At 35.9% G+C, this 19385-nt stretch overlaps 1 protein-coding gene across 3 annotated transcripts in view; it reads left to right on the top strand.

The window, feature by feature from the left end:
- The first annotated feature begins 418 nt into the window (after positions 1–418).
- The window catches only part of EMCN (endomucin), a 96016-nt gene continuing 77049 nt past the window's right edge, over positions 419–19385 (top strand). For all 3 annotated transcript variants that reach the window (XR_005020056.1, XM_036853579.1, XM_036853580.1), the window contains exon 1: positions 419–624. Coding sequence is in view for 2 of the 3 variants with exons in the window: in XM_036853579.1 (XP_036709474.1) it covers positions 555–624 (70 nt within the window). In the remaining variant the exon portion in view is untranslated. The remainder of the gene's footprint in view (positions 625–19385) is intronic.

Here is a 19385-nt window from a genome sequence, read left to right as displayed (position 1 = left end):
ACTTATCTCCAGAAGGTGGTCTTTACTAGTCTGGCTTTCAAGTTGGAAAGAGAGAAGAAAAGTTGATTCTTTGTGGATTCTGCTCTAAAATTTAACCCTCAGGCAATTAAAGCCTCTTTATCCAAATCAAGTCGTTGTTTAATGAGGCCCCTTTATAAACACTCCAAAACATACTTTCAAAACAAAAGTTAGAAAGCCTGTAAGATCCATTCTCAAGAAAGATCTCTTTCTGTTCAAAACCCGTCCTGACCTTTTTGTTGAAGAAGAACAAAATAATGTAGTAACAAAAACACAAGTGGCTGCCAAAGGAAGAGAAAAAAAAAGTTCCTGTAAGGGGCTGAAACAATAAATCTCCTCTCTGCTGAACTCCCAAAGGGAGTGTGTGCATTTCCTCCTGTTCTTTATCAGAACCCCCGAAATAAGTAGGCATGGGCAGTGGCTGTTCACATCCAGCACACCTTTTCCATTTGCTAAGAAGGCCCTGCCAGGCTGGGAGGGAGTTTGTCCCTGCCTGACTCTGGAGAGAAGAGCCACTGTGACGATCCACAGGCACCATGAAACTGCTTCAAGGGACCGTACTTTGTCTTCTTCTGTCCAGTCTTTGTAGCAGTGTGGACGACGCAGGTACCCTTTTCTCTTATTGTTCTGACGGTGTGGATCAGAAATCACTAGTGGGCGGCTCTGAGCCTCAGTTTACCTTCAGGGAGCCTCCCCTGAAAAGCAGACGCAGCAGTGCATTTGCTGAGTTGAGTGTGTGTGCAGGTGGGCGGGGGGTGCGTGGAGAAGGCTCCACAGAGAGGATGTTTGTTTTCACGGAAGGAAAAGTGTTTGCTGCTGCAGCGGCCTTGAAGTGTGTTCCATGGCATCGTAAAGGTACTGGGAATATACAATAGCCTTTTCGGACAGTAACAATCTGGGGCTCAAACGCTGGCTAAAAATGGGCTATTTCTCAAAAATGTGCTCTTTTCAGACATAAGCCTAGAAATAACAAGATTGTCATGTACCGGTGAAAGGCTGTAATCAGAAACATTGCTCTGCAGATGCTGGCCTATATTTGTCCCAACTATCTTTTGGCTCTGATAAATTGAGAGGTTGGATAAAACTGCCTAGGGAAGTGAATCTTAATATCTTGAGGGGGGGTGGGTGAGAATGGAGGAGAGTCACTTGATTAAAGTTTAATGGATGCTTGCTCTAGAAATTAACACAGATACGTACAATGTTTTGCATAACATTTCAGGGAATTTATAGACATAAAAACCCTACCCATTGACTGCAGGTTCTGAAACTTAGATAAAGGATATATATGCACCTACATAAGCCCTGACTATATTAATGACCAGTTGCAAGAAATGATTGCATTTGACTTTTGACCCTTCTGGAGGGATTTACTGTAAGCAATTAGATTTAATCAATATTTATTAGGCTCTCACCATGTGTTCAGCAGTGCAAGGAATACAAAAATGAGTAAGACATTGTCCTTGCCCACAGTGGCAAATGCACTATTGGGAGAAATAAGCATGTAAATCTAACATAAGACAGATTTAATAGGTGCAAAAACTAAAGTACAAACTATCATAAAAGAACATGGTTGGGACACATTGATTCTGACTCTGAGGAGCCCTGGAAAAAACTCAATTCTAACTTTATTTTGCATGTGCTCTTTTCAAAATTCACTGCTTACAAAATTCCATTTGCAGTGATTATGTAGGAAAAAATAAGCACACTCCTTCTTGAACAATATTTATCATTAATTTCTCAAAATATGTATATAAATTTAGTACAAATACCCAAACACTGCAAAATCACATACGATTGATTACAATCCATCTGGGAGTTTCCAGGGTTAAGTTGCAGTGGGTATAAGACCAGAAAATTTAACTTAGATGAGTTACAAAGTTCTGATTATTTTAAAAGAAAGAATATTTATGAGATGACACAGAAATCAATGCACTAGCTTATAAGTAACTCTTCAGTTTGCATGGAAGAGATAGATAGGAATGGATTACATGTACTTCAGAAAGCAAAGTGTAATAGAATCAATAGAAGCAGCCTGCAAAACCTGACCGTAAGGAAGCTGGAAAGGTGAGAGATAACCCAAAGATGACCTGGCAGATTTTTCTATTATGATCATTTTAGGAAAAAAATCAGCGTCCTTTAGCTCATTGGTAATGAGCCCAACCTCTCTATTAATAGTGTCTTCTTTCTAATGAGCTATTAACCAAAGTAAGATAATTTCTTTTTTTTTAAATTTAATTTTATTTATTTTTTTATACAGCAGGTTCTTATTAGTTACCCATTTTATACATATAGTGTGTATATGTCAATAATAAGATAATTTCTTATTTGAGCAGAGACAACGGTTACATAATGACTATCTCCTTCAACCTCTCCCATCGAGCCTTTGTTAATTTAAGGCAAGTGTCTGTAAAATCTACCCCATTTATCCTAGAAAAAGAAGTGCTGGCTCAGGAGCATAAATTGACCATCGGAGTGAGGCCTACAAGGAACTGGAAGAGATTTTCCCATTCACGTGTATGATTTTTTTTGCACCTGGTTCTGCCTGTTTTATGTTTTCCTTCCCAGATACGGTTCAGGAAATGAAGCATTTCCTAAGCTGATTTATTAAGTTTTTTTCCTAACCCCCTGTACCGGAAACACATTGATTTCAAAGCTTTATATGTTCCCCAAGCTTAGAATGCTTAACATATTTCATCAGCAGAGTTGATTATAGGAGTACAGAAGGAGGCATTTCATCTGTCTTAAATTCATAAGTTGTCAAGAAGATCCATGCTTTTTTGCATAGTAATTTATTCCTAAATAATGATCTTTTAGAGAAATTGACTACTTTTCTTTTTTGTCAGTTTCAGATTTAAATAAATACAATATAGTTTTTTGTGCTCTTCGTGAAAACCAAGGAAATCTTTCTGCATGGCAGTGAGTGACTTTATTACTTGGTTAGCGGTACAATATTTTACAATTTCCAATTTGGAAAGCTGTTCTATTGAAATATGTATGGGAGGTTCTTGAAAAGGAACTGTCATTCTTTCCCAAGGTTTTCTAAATTGTATTTAAAACTGAACAGACCCCTGCAGTGGCTTTTAAGCTCCTTTGGCTTTTAAGTCTAGACTGATGAGCTTTAGACTGTCAGGACTGAGAAAAGTTAAATGAAGAAGGATTCCAAGAAAAGGAGGCCCTGGAAGCAATTTACTTTTCAAGTGCCATTTGCTTTTTGAACTTTACATTAATTTAGGAAAGATTAAAATGTTTTAGCCATCTGCAAGTAGGAACACACGTCACTTTATTGGTGTCTGAAGAAGAATTTAATTGCTTGTTGAAATTCATTTGTTAGGAATTGAACATTCAATTTCATGGGAAAAAAAATGGATTGAACATCCTATAAGACAAACACTATGCTAGATGCTGTAGGTTTATAGCGATCACTATGACTCAACCCTTGTCCTAGAAGTGGTGGGGAGAGAGGAGGAGGAGACAAATCATTATAAGTTTGATTCTATTGTAAGTCTTAAGTGGTAAATAAAGAATGCTATGGAGAATTCACAACTAGCTTAGTTTTGGGTGTAGGAACATCAGAAAAGCCTTCATATAAAAGTGGAAATTATGATAAACTTTGAAACTTGAAACACAGGTTGGATGGATGGAATTTCTTGAATAGGAACTTAAAAACATCAGTATGTTCCAGTCTAGAAATTTAAGGAGGTCACAGATTGGACAGAGGTTAAGTGTTGGAAATATAGCCTCAGGATATGTTGAATACCAGGAAGAGAAATATTGACTCAGATAGTTAATTATATTGGATTCTCTAAATGTGTTTGAGCATGGGAATTATATGATTGGGACCATAAACTGAGAAGATTAATCTGTCAACAGGGTATACATTAGACTATGGCAGTCAGGAGAGAGAAAAGGTAAAGAAAATGGTTCAAATGTTATTGCAAGTCTGAAAGTCTGTCAATAAAATGAAAAGAAGGGTCTAGGGAAGAGCTTTAAAGAAGTAGAAAGTTTGTGACTTGACATATTATTGACTGGCTATGAGAAAGATAGTGACAGATGTAGAGTGTTATTTGAATAATAGAAGTAGGGAAATGCCTGGGACCAGACGTATGGAAAGCTAGGAGGAGATGGTTTAGGGAGAAAATGATGAATTTGATTTTGGACATGGTGAGTTTGAAATCTTAATAAGATATTCAAGTGGAGATGACCAATGGTAGGTTAAAATTGTCTAGTTGGTAGATGGAATGGCCCTGGAGGTGATGGTGAGGGGATGAGTATTCTTTTTTTCTTTTTTTTTTTAAAGCTTATTTATTTATTTATTTATTCATTTATTGATTGATTGATTGCTGTGTTGGGTCTTCGTCTCTGTGCGAGGGCTTTTTCCAGTTGCGGCAAGCGGGGGCCACTCTTCATCGCGGTGCGCGGGCCTCTCATTATCGCGGCCTCTTCTGTTGCGGAGCACAGGCTCCAGACGCGCAGGCTCAGTAGTTGTGGCTCACGGGCCTAGTTGCTCCGCGGCATGTGGGATCTTCCCAGACCAGGGCTCGAACCCGTGTCTCCCGCACTGGCAGGCAGACTCTCAACCACTGCGCCACCAGGGAAGCCCGGGATGAGTATTCTTTACACTTGTCTGCCAAGAGATTTTAGTCCTGTCCTGCTCACTGGGAGATTAATAATATAGCAAAGCAATTTATTTCTCTGCTGGATGCCCATATTTATAACTCTCTTATGGCACTTATTTTCCAACTTTATCTTAGTTATTTGTGTGCATATCTCATCTCCTCTACCAAACTATAAGCACCATGAAAGTAGGGGTCATATTTATTATAGTCTGTATAGTAACAGTTCTAAACATATAATAAGGATATAATAAGCTGAATGAATGCATACATGAATGATATAGTTGCCTATTCATTTTTAATTTCTTCCTCTGATAATCACTTTTTGTTTACTACCTTATCCTTGTGAAAGAGTTATGGACAGGTATGAATCACAGAACATAACATGAAAACAAGTGGAGTATTTTGATTCCTGGCTATCAGGAATATATTATATATTATTTATAAATATAATATATATAATATTATACTTATTATTATTATATAATATAATAGAATATAATATATATTATTAGTTAATTATATATATTATTAATATATATATTATATAATATATATAATATATTATACTTATACTCGCTAAGTGCGAGCCAAATATATGGAAAGGGGCTTCTTATCAAAGTAAGTCAATTCCCAAACTCCAGCAGAGGAGATGTTAGGGATAGGTGGACAACCTAGTACCAGGGGACAGTAATTTACAGCAAACCTGGATGAATAAACTACTCTGACTATAATCATTGGGAGGAAGAATATCTAAATACAATTGATTCTGCTTCTCCTTTTTTGGGTATCAAATACTTTATGTAATATCTTCTATGGTTATAAATATTCAAGGAGAAACCTTATTACCAACTTCTCAAAAATTCAAAATGGCTTTTTTTCTAAAAGCAAAGTTCACATAAGAGAAGTTGGGAGAAAATTAAATAAATATCGTACATCATTAATTCATGTGTTATTTTAGGTAACATATGTGTTGCTTCAGAGCAGATTATCTTACTTGTTACTTCCTCTTAGCTTAGTCACTATCAATAGATCTTACCTGAAGTGGGTGATCTATTATAGAAAGAGTGAATCAGTGCGGAAACAAATTCAATGGGAAAAGTTTCCAAGCCTTTTATTTAGCATTCTTTCTTTACTACTCTTTTTTTTTCTTCAATGATCTTTAAAAGTAGAAGTGATCATTCTAGAATTCTTATTTTTAAGAGATTCATAACAGCTGTCACTGGCAAATTGGCAATTTTATCTTGCTGATTGTAATTATTCAGATATTGAGAAAAAAAGATGAACGTCTGAAGGTTTCAAAAAGCTTCTAATTTACTGGATAATTGCCCATCCTTTCCTTTTCATTGATGACGTTATATTTCAAGCTTCAGGTAAATATTTTAACTTGTGAATAATTATCTAGTCCAAGTTCCTTATATTCTTTTTTTCTTAGTCATCACTTTCCAACTTCCTCTTCACCTCTGAGAACAATTTGAGATGTGTTTTTCTAAACATTGAATGTCAAAGCAGGAATTTACTCTAAATGACATTCCATTCAATTCCTGTGTAGTAAATGTCTCCGTTCCTGTTACTGAATTCCTGTGGGTCATTATAGCTCTGTCAGGTTAGGATAATAATGCCTGTTGAGTGTTAAAAGAAGTTCTTTTAGTTAACAAGTAAGATCCTTTTTCTTTTTCTACTGTTGCACACAATATCAGCAGTAGCATGGGAAACATTAGTGGTGTCAATCACATCTAGAAGAGCCACTATATGATTCCCAAATTTCGGCAACCATAAAAAAAATAGTTTTCTAAACTTGAATAGAGGTTTTGTGTCTTGTAGAATGACATATCAGTAGAGATAATCATAAGTCTCTAAATAGAAGCAGCCACCTACATCCTCTCTGGATGCCTTTAATCTAACCATTGCTATGGCAACCTCTCAGGTGTAGCTTGACAGTATCTTGTCTCAGGTGAATGAGTATCTCTTGCTTTCTTGTCTCCTGTTGTTCTCATACTAAGGTATGCTTCACCTACAGAAACCCACCTGGCACTGTTGTGTATCTGAGCTAGAAGTGCAGGAGCCTTAGCACTCTATGAGACAGCCTTTGCCCAAAAGAAGAATGGGGCCAGTGAATAAATGCTTTCCTCTTCTATTGCTGCTCCAGTTTCACTATTTTAGTTCTCTACTCCTTTTCTTGAGATCACTTTCCTTTACAAACTGCATACAAACCCTTGTCTCAGGCTCTGCTTTTTGGAGAAATTCAGGATTGATTATTTTCTGATGGGAACATTCTGGTTTGGATGATAATATATACATTATACCAGAGTTTCTCTGATATTCTAATTGATATTCACTACCTTTCTTCCTCTTCATTAAGAAAAAATTTGAAAAAGCTTTTGTTGAATAAGTTAAATAATATTCTAAGCAGGTCCTTTCCTAAGGCAATCATTTGTCTGTATAGAGTCAATAAGGAACTATATTGTGAGGTCGGTAGTCAAAAATGTCAATGTCATTGATTTTATTCTTAGTGTGCTGCTCATCTGAAATGTAAACTGATTTTTATTCTGTTTAATCAGTCATATTCTGGCCTAAACCTAAATTAGTTGTGTCAAAAAACAGAGAATGGAGACTTTCCTGGTGGTCCAGTGGTTAAGACTCTGCACTTCCACTGCAGGGATTATGTGTTCCATCCCTGGCTGGGGAACTAAGATCCTGCATGCTGCAAGGTGCGGCCAAAAAAAAAAATGGAGAACACAACTAGGTCTGGTCCAAGTTAACCAAGATATGTATTGTTACAACATCTAGTGACATCTACCATTTGTTGTGCCTGGCACTTTACACACATTACTTCCATCACAACATTTCAAGGCCAGCTTTGTCATTCCCATTTTACTGATTAGGACACCGAGGCTTGGAGATGGTGTAAAGTTATCCTAGAGTGATCGTGCTTAAAATCAAATCAGAGAATATTATTCTTCAAAATCTTCCCTTCTAGCTTGCTATCTTCCAATGCAGTACAACTGCAATAAGTTGAGTTTTTCTGATCAAAAGAATAAGGGTAGAGACTTTCCACTTGAGTCGTTTGGAAGCACTGCTGCCTCTCATAGCCCCTTCAGCGTCTCTAAACTGCAAACTAAGACCACAGTGCTATGAATGAATTTCTACTTAGTGCTAATTAGCCACTTAATATCCTGGATTCAATTAATTATTAGGGGATGGATTAAAGGAGTTGTAGGCATTTCCCTACCTACTCACTGTTATGTTGGTTGGAAAAAAATAATGTTCTTGGCTCTAATGCAAATGTCAGTGCAGCTAATATGGGACTTAGAAGAGAAGGAAAGAAGCAAAGAGGAAATAACTATTAGTGAAATAATTACTTAGTGTCACATCTATAATTCTCCTGGAGCCAGACTGTCTGGGTTCAAATTCCAGCTCTGCCACTTACTATCTGTGTGAACTCGGGCAAGTTATTTAACCTTCAGCTTTCTCAGCTATAAAATAGGCATGAGTACAGTCTTACCTCATAGGGATATTGGGAGGATCGTGTGAGGTACTACACAAAAACACTGAGAATAGTGTCCAGCATATAATGACTCTGTTTTGCTGAGTTTGGGAACTCAGAATCCTACAGATTATAATATCCCATTCCTTAGACAAACTACTTTATTGCCAAGTTGATTCCAATCTAGAATCAGCAAATATTTAAATAATTACAATGTTCATTCTCACAAAGAGAAAAACCAGCACATAATTTTTCACAATAGGATTGAAGTAGGAATGAAATACGATTGCCATTTATGTTCTTAATCATAATATATACAGGCACAATTTGACATATACAGACTGGTATATTATCGAAGATGCCTTTCAGATTTGTAAGTTATTTAACTCACTGTATAAACTAATCACTCAAATTAATAAGCAAAATTGTACTTGTCTTTAATGAAAATTCTAACTTTTTAGTCTGAGAATAGTCAACATCCTCAAATATTATTTCTTATCTTAAAGCGTTGAGCATTGCTTACTCTTAGAGGTGGGATACGTTAGTGGAAGGAACTTTGTTCTTAATGTGAGAACCGACCAACTTTGGATCCAGCTTCTTAGTATGCTGAAGCCCGCCAAGACACTAAATTCTTGTTACCCTCAGTTTCTTTATCTAAAAATGAGAAAAATGATAATTGTTGACACAATATTGGTGTTAAATGATAATTGGAAAACCTATTTTAGATGCTCTGTAAGTCATAACTCACTATTAAAATTTAGTTATTAATATGCAACCTAACATTTAACTCACGGAATCAATAGATGAAGAGGAATGTACTTCATAATTTGAGAATTTTTCTTTACTGGCTGGGCCTTTAACTGCCGAGCCATCATTGCTCTTGTAGCCATATACCTTTACGTATTTTTTTACGGCTGCTACACACTCAAATTGCCATGCGTTGAAATTATGCCCAAGTTAAAAAATCACACACACAAAACACAGAAAATCATTTGTATCACACATTGAACTTATTTTTTTTTCCACCTCTTTATTGGAGTATAAATGCTTTACAATGTTGTGTTAGTTTCTGCTGTACAACAAAGTGAATCAGCTATATGTATACATATATTCCCCATATCCCCTCCTTCTTGAGCCTCCTTCCCACCCTCCCTATCCCACCCGCCTAGGTGGTCACAAAGCATCGAGTTGATCTCCTTGTGTTATGCAGCAGCTCCCCACTAGCTATCTATTTTACGTTTGGTAGTGTACATATGTCAGTGCTACTCTCTCACTTCATCCCAGCTTCCCCTTCCCCCCCGAACTTATTTTTAACTTAAGTGGAAAAAGGAACGATTTGTGTGTGTGTGTGTGTGTGTGTGTGTGTGTGTGTGTGTGGTATGAACTGTGAAATCGTCCTCCTAGGGCATTCAGCAAGTATGAGGACATAAATGCTGAACTCCCAGACACTTTCCCTAGGGAAGAGAGGCCACTCCTGCATTTGTCAGCTCAAGGCTATTCTGACAACTCCTCTGTCCAACAATGAGACATCACCCAGTTATCTCTCCCCCTGCAAATCCAATTTTAAAAAATGAGAATCACCTTCTTAAATGCACATAATTAACTAATTTAAAGATTTATTAATGATAATTGCATTATTGGGATTAAGATAATTATGTGAATCTATAAACTTTTTTTTTCTTTTTTCTTTTTCATTTTCTGATGGCCTCATTTGTTGGGTGCAAGTTTTATATCAATTAACGTTTAAAACTCTATAGATTTGCAAAGTAGAAGAAAAATGACAATGCTGTCAATCATTTAAAAACCCTTTATTAGAGTGCATTACAACCTAACTAAACATAAATCTCTTGGAAGCAAGGACAATGTCTAATTGATCATTGTTTTCCCCATGACCTATCTTTGAACACATAGGTGATGCTTCCCAACTGGCTCTTGCTTTAATTTGGAGAACTGTATTTCTTCAAAAGTCAGCAGAGTTGAAAATACCCAAGGCATTCCTGGCTTTGTTTTCAGTGACTTGAGGGCAATATTTATTTTTATCCTTGGCCTGGGTTGTGGAGAAGCTATGAGTGTCATTTTAGGATACTCTGTTCATTGGCTGAACTTATTTGATTCGCTTTATGAAGTTGACCTACTGTCTTATCTTTGTATGAATAGCAGAAAATGTCTGCCTTTCGTTTACGTCAACTGTCCAAATCACACAAGAATGGCGTGATTATCTGAAGGCAAGTGTTGAATCATTCCTGTGTCTTGCTCACAAGAAAAAATTGGTATCCTTTTATTCTAGGCACCATTCATCAGGTAATCCTGAATCATTTAGCTCAGACTAATCCTTACCCCCACTAGAACAAAATGTAAAATTATGGAAATTCAAGACACACTGATTACAGAAGTCACCTCTCTGTTTCTGAAGTCTTGGTTCAGAATGTCGAATAAATAACTTTATCCTAACTAATCCTGTTCAGAAGTAAAGGTATCCAATAATTCAGTTATTCCCAGGTTTTAAAATTGTCACTGATCAATAAATAATCAAAATGCCACCTGGGCAGTTGACATGGGACTAACAGCTTTTTCCTTTGTCAAATAAAAACATAAAAGTCCTACAACACATATACTATTTTATGAGCGTATTACATAAAAGAAAACCTACTGTAGCTCCTTCCATATATTTGGAATATAATGATGTTCTCTTCCCTTCTTTTCTCATTGAGCTCTGGCTGGTGTCACAGACCAACGCTGTGCAACTGTGCGGGGTGCGCTGTCTTCTGAGCCAGGACCATTTGGCTTTTGTCACCAGCAGCCACAAGCTTGCTGTGTGACTGAGCCAAGCAATTTTTTTTTTAACCTCTCAAGACTTTCATTTCTCCATCTATAAAATGATGTGGTTTGACTAATCGATATTGAGGTTTTCTTCTGGATCTACAATTGTATGATCTTACTGTAACAAGCAATTTCTGTACATTTAGCCTCAAGTTATCTTGCTTCATTTTCATTCTGTTATTCCTAAATATGTTCATTCTGGAGCAAGATGTTCAATTCTGTTCCCTAATGTTTACCTCCTTTGGGAATTTTCAGATAGGGCTGTTAGAACGGATCTTCTTTGCATGTGAAAAAGCCAGTTCTGTGCCATGAGCAACATTTCTCAGAGTACATACCAATGAAAGATATTTTTTTTCCATTTTTCTACATGGCATTATTTGTATTTGGCTTGGCTGAGGGAGGGGTAGAAAAAAGGACTGAGAGAGAGAGAAGGAAATTTTCTGACATCAGAAAAAGATTGAGAGGAAAAATGAGGTTAAAAGAGATGGAGAAAGTGATTGAGGCTGATAGAGAGACAGAGGCTCTCTGAAGGGGCTGGGATGGAGAAAGGTCAAGAATGAGAAGTGGAGGAAGGCTGATAGAGAGATGGGGACACATTCTTTTTTTTTTTTTTAACATCTTTATTGGAGTATAATTGCTTTACAATTGTGTGTTAGTTTCTGCTGTATAACAAAGTGAATCAGCTACACACATACATATATCCCCATTTCCCCTCTCTCTTGCGTCTCCCTCTCACCCTCCCTATCCCACCCATCTAGGTGGTCACAAAGCACCGAGCTGATCTCCCTGTGCTAATGCGGCTGCTTCCCACTAGCTATCGGTTTTACATTTGGTAGTGTATATATGTCCATGCCACTCTCTCACTTTGTCCCAGTTTACCCTTCCCCCTCCCTGTGTCCTCAAGTCCATTCTCCCTTCTGGGTCTTTATTCCTGTCCTGCCCCTAGGTTCTTCAGAACCAATTTTTTTTTTTTTTAGATTCCATATATATGTGTTAGCATACGGTATTTGTTTTTCTCTTTCTGACTTACTTCACTCCGTATGACAGACTCTAGGTCCATCCACCTCACTACAAATAGATGGGGAGACATTCTAAATGCTCTAATGATTTGGGAGGAGCTTTCCCCATCGGCCCTCTAGCCACTTTTACAGATCTAATACCTTGTAGAGTTCTTTCTTATCATTAAATCTCTTGCCAGTTCATTCCTCCATCCATTGCTTTGGCTGAATGCTGAATTTTTCAAAGCACTTTCACTGATCAAATATCTCATTTAATCCTTGACATTCCCCAGGGGATTGGCCAAGCTGGTGTTATTTGTGCTCATTATCAGAGGAGAAAACCCAAGGACTCACACTTTGTGACTCGAACCAGTAGCCCTCAATGTTAAAATATCTATTAAAATATTTGTTTCCCAGTGTTCACTCCCAGTTATCTCCAGGCCACTCCCTTTCAGTAAAACCCAGAAAACTATTTTTCCAGCAATTACTGCAGATAATTTTTATACACTTGTACATTGAAATACACTCTGAGAAATCCTGGACTAGACTCAAGTTTGTGACTAGTCATCTGAGCTCTTTTCACTGTCCCATACCTGCAAGGTAACCAGAGGTGTCTGGAGGTGTTTATCTTTCAGAAAAGTGCTAGGGTGTAGTGCCTTCAGGGAAAATTTTGGTATTAATTCAGTGTAACCTAATTTCTTTCTTTCTTTTTTTTTTTGTTTTTTTTTGCTTATACTAGTTTAGGATAATAGGAAATTTGATTTGGCCAAGACAAATATTAGTGGAAACGTTGAAATCTCCCTAGTCACATAGGCTTAAATTCCAGCATTTTTTAACCATCTCTTTATAAGGAGATAGTCTTTACTCCCTACTCAATGTAAGGTCTTTTTGATTGCTTTCCATTCTGCTATTAATCTCCCTTCTGTTTTCACTAATACCAAAAGACCATGAGCCTCTGCTGTATAGGCTGCTCAAGAAAATTAGCCACATTGAATAATGGTTTGATTAGGGAAACAGCTATAGTAGTCCTATCAAAGTTTCAAGTGGGGTCAGGATGTGTTTGATAATCCAAACACAAGTATTTCTGCTTCCCAGAGAACTGTTAAGAGCCAGAGGAATTTGAGAAGGTAGGGAGGATTAAATGATTAGCATTTAAGCATGAAGAGAAATGGAGAAGCGGTGAGGTTATGAATCTGGGCAATATATACAGGGAAACCTCCAGTATTAGAAAATGACAAACAAATCTGTAAACTGGTCATTACCCTGCTGTTTCTTAATAAACCAGGATAAGATAAGTTTTAGAAAGAAGTCAACAGCCTCTCTTCCAGAGTTTCAGAAACTAGAAACCTCTGATATCTAACTGGCAGAAGTGTGTTGTTTGGCCACACAATGTTTTATGACTACAGGCTACTACTTAAAAATCAGCAAGTTTCACAAAACAAGAATGGCGACAGAGAAAGAAAGAGAAAATCTTATTTTCAGCTCTTTTGGCAACTCTGGGTCTCATATTTCCTCACAGCAGCACTCGGTTAAACCTGAGTAATAAGTGCCCCCTTTTAAATTGGGGAATGCTCTCATTCCTACAAAAGTATGTGCACTTCCACCCAATCTGACTCTCTCCTTTGCTGCTTTGCAGATGTGGGCATAGGGTTAATCCCTTCACCTGTAGGATTTCATCTAAGCATTACGTGTGCAATTTGCAAAGCTATCACCATGTGCATGGTGGTTCAATAGATTTTTGAAAGGACAGGGTACTGGGACAATTTTCTGCAACTAACTAGGCTTGCCAGCTCAATCTCAGAATTTTAAAGACATTCCAGTCATCATTTTCTTTTTTATTTTTCATAAAGATTAATGCTTTTATTACAATATGCTATAAATAATTAACTTAGCCCTGATTAGTACTCTTGTTTCACAGTCTTGAGAAAGCATAAAACTTAGAAAATAATTTAAAGAATTTAGAAACAACAAATCATAGCATACGATTAAAATGTTACTTTATTTTTCTTTCCCATCACCTCTTTACAATTTATTTGGTGAACATAAACTTCCTGCCCTTAATAAAAATATTGAAGCTCCATGACTTTTTTGCTTACTCTTAAGAAATGGACAATTCTGTGGACAACAAAATTTACAGAGGCTATCAATTTAAAATTAGAATATATGATACAAAATCATAACTGAAAATTCTCCCCTGTAGCTCATGCCTGTGTCAGATGGAATTCTACAAGTGGCTTCTTTACAAGTTCTCTATTTTCCGGTTCCCTATTCCCTCTCCAGCCCCTTTCTGACCACTCCACATTGGGAGCAGAGTAAGAGAGGAATGAGACAGTTGAATGAAACTTATTACTTGACCTGGCACCATACGTAGTGCCCAGAGCCTGGAAGATGGTTAAAACCAATAGCCAAATGGTGCATTTTCATGGGTTCCTCAAAGGTGTGCTTTTGGAACTGTCTCCCCATGCAGCAACTTGGTTCATGAGGATGGATCCTAGTCTGGGAGTTCAGTGGTTACTCCTTCCAAAGCAGTGGTAATCCTGTGTTACCTCAGAGCTCCTTGATGCTAAAGTGTCCAACTCTCCACACAGTCCCCAGGAACAGGACTCAAAACAGCCCACTCTTTCATTCTCGCTCTTCATTTGGTCCACAGGAAACAGTCTTATATCTCTTTCTCTAACACTCCTTGCTCAGGTAGGCTTATTCTCAACATAGTAATAACTTTCCTGGTCCTACACCAAAGCAGCTAGGCAGCAATCCTTCATTCTCTTGATTTCCCAGGGGTAAATCAGATCCAAGGCCACTATGCCTTTCAGCTGTAGGGACCACATAGTAAGGTAGGTTTGAATTGCAGGGGGACAGACAAGCCTGGCTCCTTAGGGGTGAAGGAAGTTGGAATGGGATTCAAAAGAAGTATTCGGCGAAGACAACCTCTTCTCAAATAATATCTATATATCTCTCCACACTTTTATTCTTTTTATGTTATACAGTGGGTAAAGAGATTCAAGGGTCCACAGACAGGTTTTGGATATTTTATTTGAAATTCTGCATACAATGATTTATCCCACCCCTTTGTAATTTTACCTATTTTGGTACCTGATTAAAACTTTAATGTTCACATATTGTGCCAGATGTCTTACACCAACATTTCCTTCAAAACAGCTAAAGACCTGGATGTGTATTTTCTCTGAGTTTATTGTAATCATGCTATAAACCAATATTATAATTAGAACAGTGAAATTTCTGTATGCTTAGAAATGAAGATATTCATTTATAAAAAACCTATGGATATAGGAAAAAGAATCATGATAGAAATTAGAACTATATTTTGAATATGAAGGGAAATAAAATATTTTATAACAGTATATGTATGATACAGCTAAACCAGTAATTAGAAGAAACTTTATAGTCTTAAATGCACACATTAGAAAGAAAATAATTTTTAAAAGGCTAAAGTTAACCCACATAAAGTATAAGGGAGAATATAATAATAAAAGCAAAGTTAATGAAATAGAAAGGAAATATATAATGCAAAGAATTCATGTGTATATTAATAAGATTGCTAAACCTCTGCCAATACTAATCAAGCAAAAGGAGAGAAGAAGAAAATCAATAAAAATGAAAATTACAGGATCATCTGAACACATGCAGGAAACACACTTTTAAGAATTCAACATTTCTTCTTGATAAAAACGTTTAGGAAACAAGACTATAGAGGATTTTCTTAATCTGATAGGGTAGCTTCAAAAACTACAGCAATCATTATACATAATGGAGAAATGTTAGCTTTCGCTTTGAGAATGAGAATGAAAGAATCTTGCCCAGCAATGCTACTTTTATAAAAACACTGTACTAAATATGCTAGCTAGTTCAGTAAAACAAGAAAAATAGATAAAAAGTAGTTAGAAAGGAAAAATAAAAGCTGCTTATATCTGAATCACTTTGCTGTATACCTGAAACTAATATAACATTGTAAATCAACTGTATTTCAATAAATAAATATCTTTTGTAAATCATCCTTTCAAGTAAAAATGGTATTCTGCAGAAAAATACAAAGTTCACTTTGTAACTCAAGCTGCATAGGTGCTTTTCCTTGAGACACCATTGTACTTGTTATGCTGCAGAAGTGTTTTATGAATACTTCTTGTTTCGTCACAGATAACAATTAAAAAAGTGCATTCAAATAATATTTAATAACTTTTACTGTCATTAAAGAGATCCTAGGTGAAAAAAGGGAAAACCTTAAGAAATACCACAAAAAGAAAGTTATGGAGAGAAATGTCAGTAGCCTTCTGAAGCATTTTGTGACAAGAACAATCTTGTTTTAGCAAATAAATCTCTGTTGTCATTAATCATACTCTATTTGCAAGTTCCCCATTTCCCTCACATCTCTGGAACAAATCCCTTATGAATAGGGAAGATACTGTGTTCTTTTTAAAGTTTTAATTTAGCTATTATTGATTTCCTCCCAGTCTCATTCTGTTATTCTCTTATTGCAGGTTGTCATTCACCTTTACTTACTTAGGGTCAGAGGCCTTTCATGTAAGACTTGCCTTCGCTCAGGTTTGTCCTCTTGCATTGAGGTGGCCTTTTGTAAGATATTTCTACCTGGGATTATTTAGTAGTCAGAGGCATTCATCATATTTAATTTGAGTAGTTGATTTGTAAATCTGCCCCGCTAGACTGAAGGCTGACCCTTATGTTAGTGTACCTCAAGATCTCTGGTCTCCACCAGGTCCTTATTGTGAGGCTAGGACCTGTCTTCTGAAGTCTAGATTGAAGCTTGCTTTGTATGCTTCTTGGTGTTTCAGACAGGCTGTCATGAGAAGGAACAGTGTTTAATCCTCCTTAGGACTTTAATTTCATTCAAATTCGACTTTCTCCTATCTCCATCTAATTCAGGGTAAGAGAAGTATTTTAAAAATTTTTTACCATTTTTAAAAACTGTTAAAACATTTATTAAAAGTACTTATAAGCAAAGCCATGTGCTTTGTTTTCTATAAAATCGTTTCAACAAAGTAGCACATCTGACTTCATAATTTAACAATAATGCCATATTTGCTTGTTAATTGAGATTTTACAAAATACTTTTACATACATTATCTCTACAAAACCCTAAAATGCAGGCAAACTGGTATATGTTAACTATTTTCAATTTATGAATAGAGTTTTAAATACTTAAGGGAGTTTAATTAACCAAATATATAAATGGGATTAAATGTTAAAGAGACCTTAAGTTATTGCTAAACTTGCTACATTAATAAGTAGAATAATAACATTTGTAAATTGAACTTAAAAACTTGAGAGAAATAGACTTTTTATTACATGAATTAAAAAAAAAACCTGAATATTAACTTCAAAACTAAATTAATCTCTACAAAACCTTTTCTGCACACAAAATATATACTTGGGGACATTAAAAAAAAAAAACCACATTTAACAACTTGAAGAATATACTTACAAAACATATATTAAATATCAGCATCATAAATATAAGATATATAAGTGAATTCTTTGGACTGGTAAGGGAGATAAATAATTAATTGTATGCCATCACCTAGCACAGTCCTAGAACATAGTAGGCATTCAGTTACCATCTGTGTTAGATGAATGAAAAGGGACTCATTAAATGTTCAATTGTGTGATTTAAGAATTGCATATTTAGAAATTCTGAGGAGAGGATAGTCACTGTAGATGCAACTAATAAATAGGGATTCATGCAGATAGTACAGCTTCAGTTGAACTTTAAAGAAAAAAATTATCCATGTTCTATAAAAGTTTTATTAAATAAAAAAGAGGGAGGAACAACACGGACAAAGCTACAGAGTAGGAAATAAAAACGCCATGTTTAAGGGATAGAAAACCAGATTATCTATTGGGGAGCAATGGGAAATTTGAGTGGGTAGATTCAAATTTTAAACAAAACTTTGAAGTTTCTTCCAGAATACAGAACTTTATTTTTTTAAATTGAATAATCTTTGTACTTGAAAGTAATCCAACAAATTGTAAGTAATGTGGTAGCCAGTCTCCAAGATGGCTTCCAGTGATCCTTTCCTCTTGGTATTTAAGCACTTGGGTGGGCCATTCTCACACTTACTTAGGACTGAATTGTGCGAGTCTTGGAAGTCAGTGGAAGTGATGTGTGATTTCCAAAGCTAGGTAGTAAAAGACACATGGCTTCTACCGAGGTCTCTCAGATTGCTCTCTCTGGAGGAAGCCAGCCATCGTGTTATGTTGTGAGAACAGTCAGGCAGAGAGACCCAGTGGAAAATAACTGAGACCTTCCACTGACAGCCAGCACCAACTTGCCAGCAAGGGGAGTGAGCCACCTTGTAAATGGATTTTCCAGACCCATCAAGCCCTGAGCTTACTGCAGAAACTGTGAGAGACAATAAATGATTATTGTTTTAAGACACATGCTTAGGAATAATTTGTTGTGCAGCAATAGATAGCTAATGCAAGTGTCATCACATAAAATTTGAAATACATTTGAGTTTTTGACACTCAGATGAACAGAACGAACATCCTGTATCAAGGGAATTTTTCTAGATTGCAAGGTAAATTCTTTTCTCTTAAGCTATATCCACAGTAAATATTCAATTAATATTGGCAACATCCTTGCCTATTAAATTCAAAAAGTTCAGAGCTTTAATTTACCATTGAAGAACTGGTGCAGCTAGAACTAGAATGATTCTTTATTACCTTTTTTGTGATACTATATTACTACTACCAACAGTAATAAGTTTTATAAGCATATAGTTTTTTTCTATTCTTCCAACATAGATAGTTAAAAAGTTACACATTCTAATTATGGAAGTTATCATGTTATTTTCATGGCAGATATATTTTACTAATTAATTTGGTTTATAGTTATCATTTGCATTTCTTGATGTGCTTACATGAGAATTAATTTGTTAATGAACTGTATTTGTCCATTGTTTTCTCTGAACATTAGTAAAATAATTACTGAATTTTTTCATCTAATGAAACAAAAAGGTGAAATTTTAGGGTGAAATTTTTAACTTTCATTCACGTATTGGGAAATTAAATTAAGGAGACAAACAATATTAAAGAAACAAATTTGGAAAGGATTAAATTAGTTTCAGATATTATTTCCTCAGATTAAAGAGTAAATCATTCCAACTCCTTTTCCTTCTCCTCCTGGAATTCAATTTACCTCTTTACTCACATAAGTTTCTGGTTTTTGACAATTTTGCTCCTATTTGTTTAAACTGCAGAGATGTAAATTGAATTCATGTTCTAATAAAAATCTAACCACTACTGAGCAAAATAGCAAGTTACTTCTTAGTTGTATAGCACGATCTCGTCATACAGTTCCATTTGCAAGTATAATTTTATAAAATATATTTTATAATATGATAGGTATCATATTAATCATTCATTTCTTGCTTGGGGTTTCCTTTGCCTTTACACCTTTTTCTGATGTATTTA

Source organism: Balaenoptera musculus, chromosome 5 (assembly GCF_009873245.2).
Source record: "Balaenoptera musculus isolate JJ_BM4_2016_0621 chromosome 5, mBalMus1.pri.v3, whole genome shotgun sequence".
NCBI classification, from domain to species: Eukaryota; Metazoa; Chordata; class Mammalia; order Artiodactyla; family Balaenopteridae; genus Balaenoptera; species Balaenoptera musculus.
The sequence above is the reverse complement of the archived record's forward strand: the minus strand, read 5'-3'. Positions and strand labels throughout refer to the sequence as shown.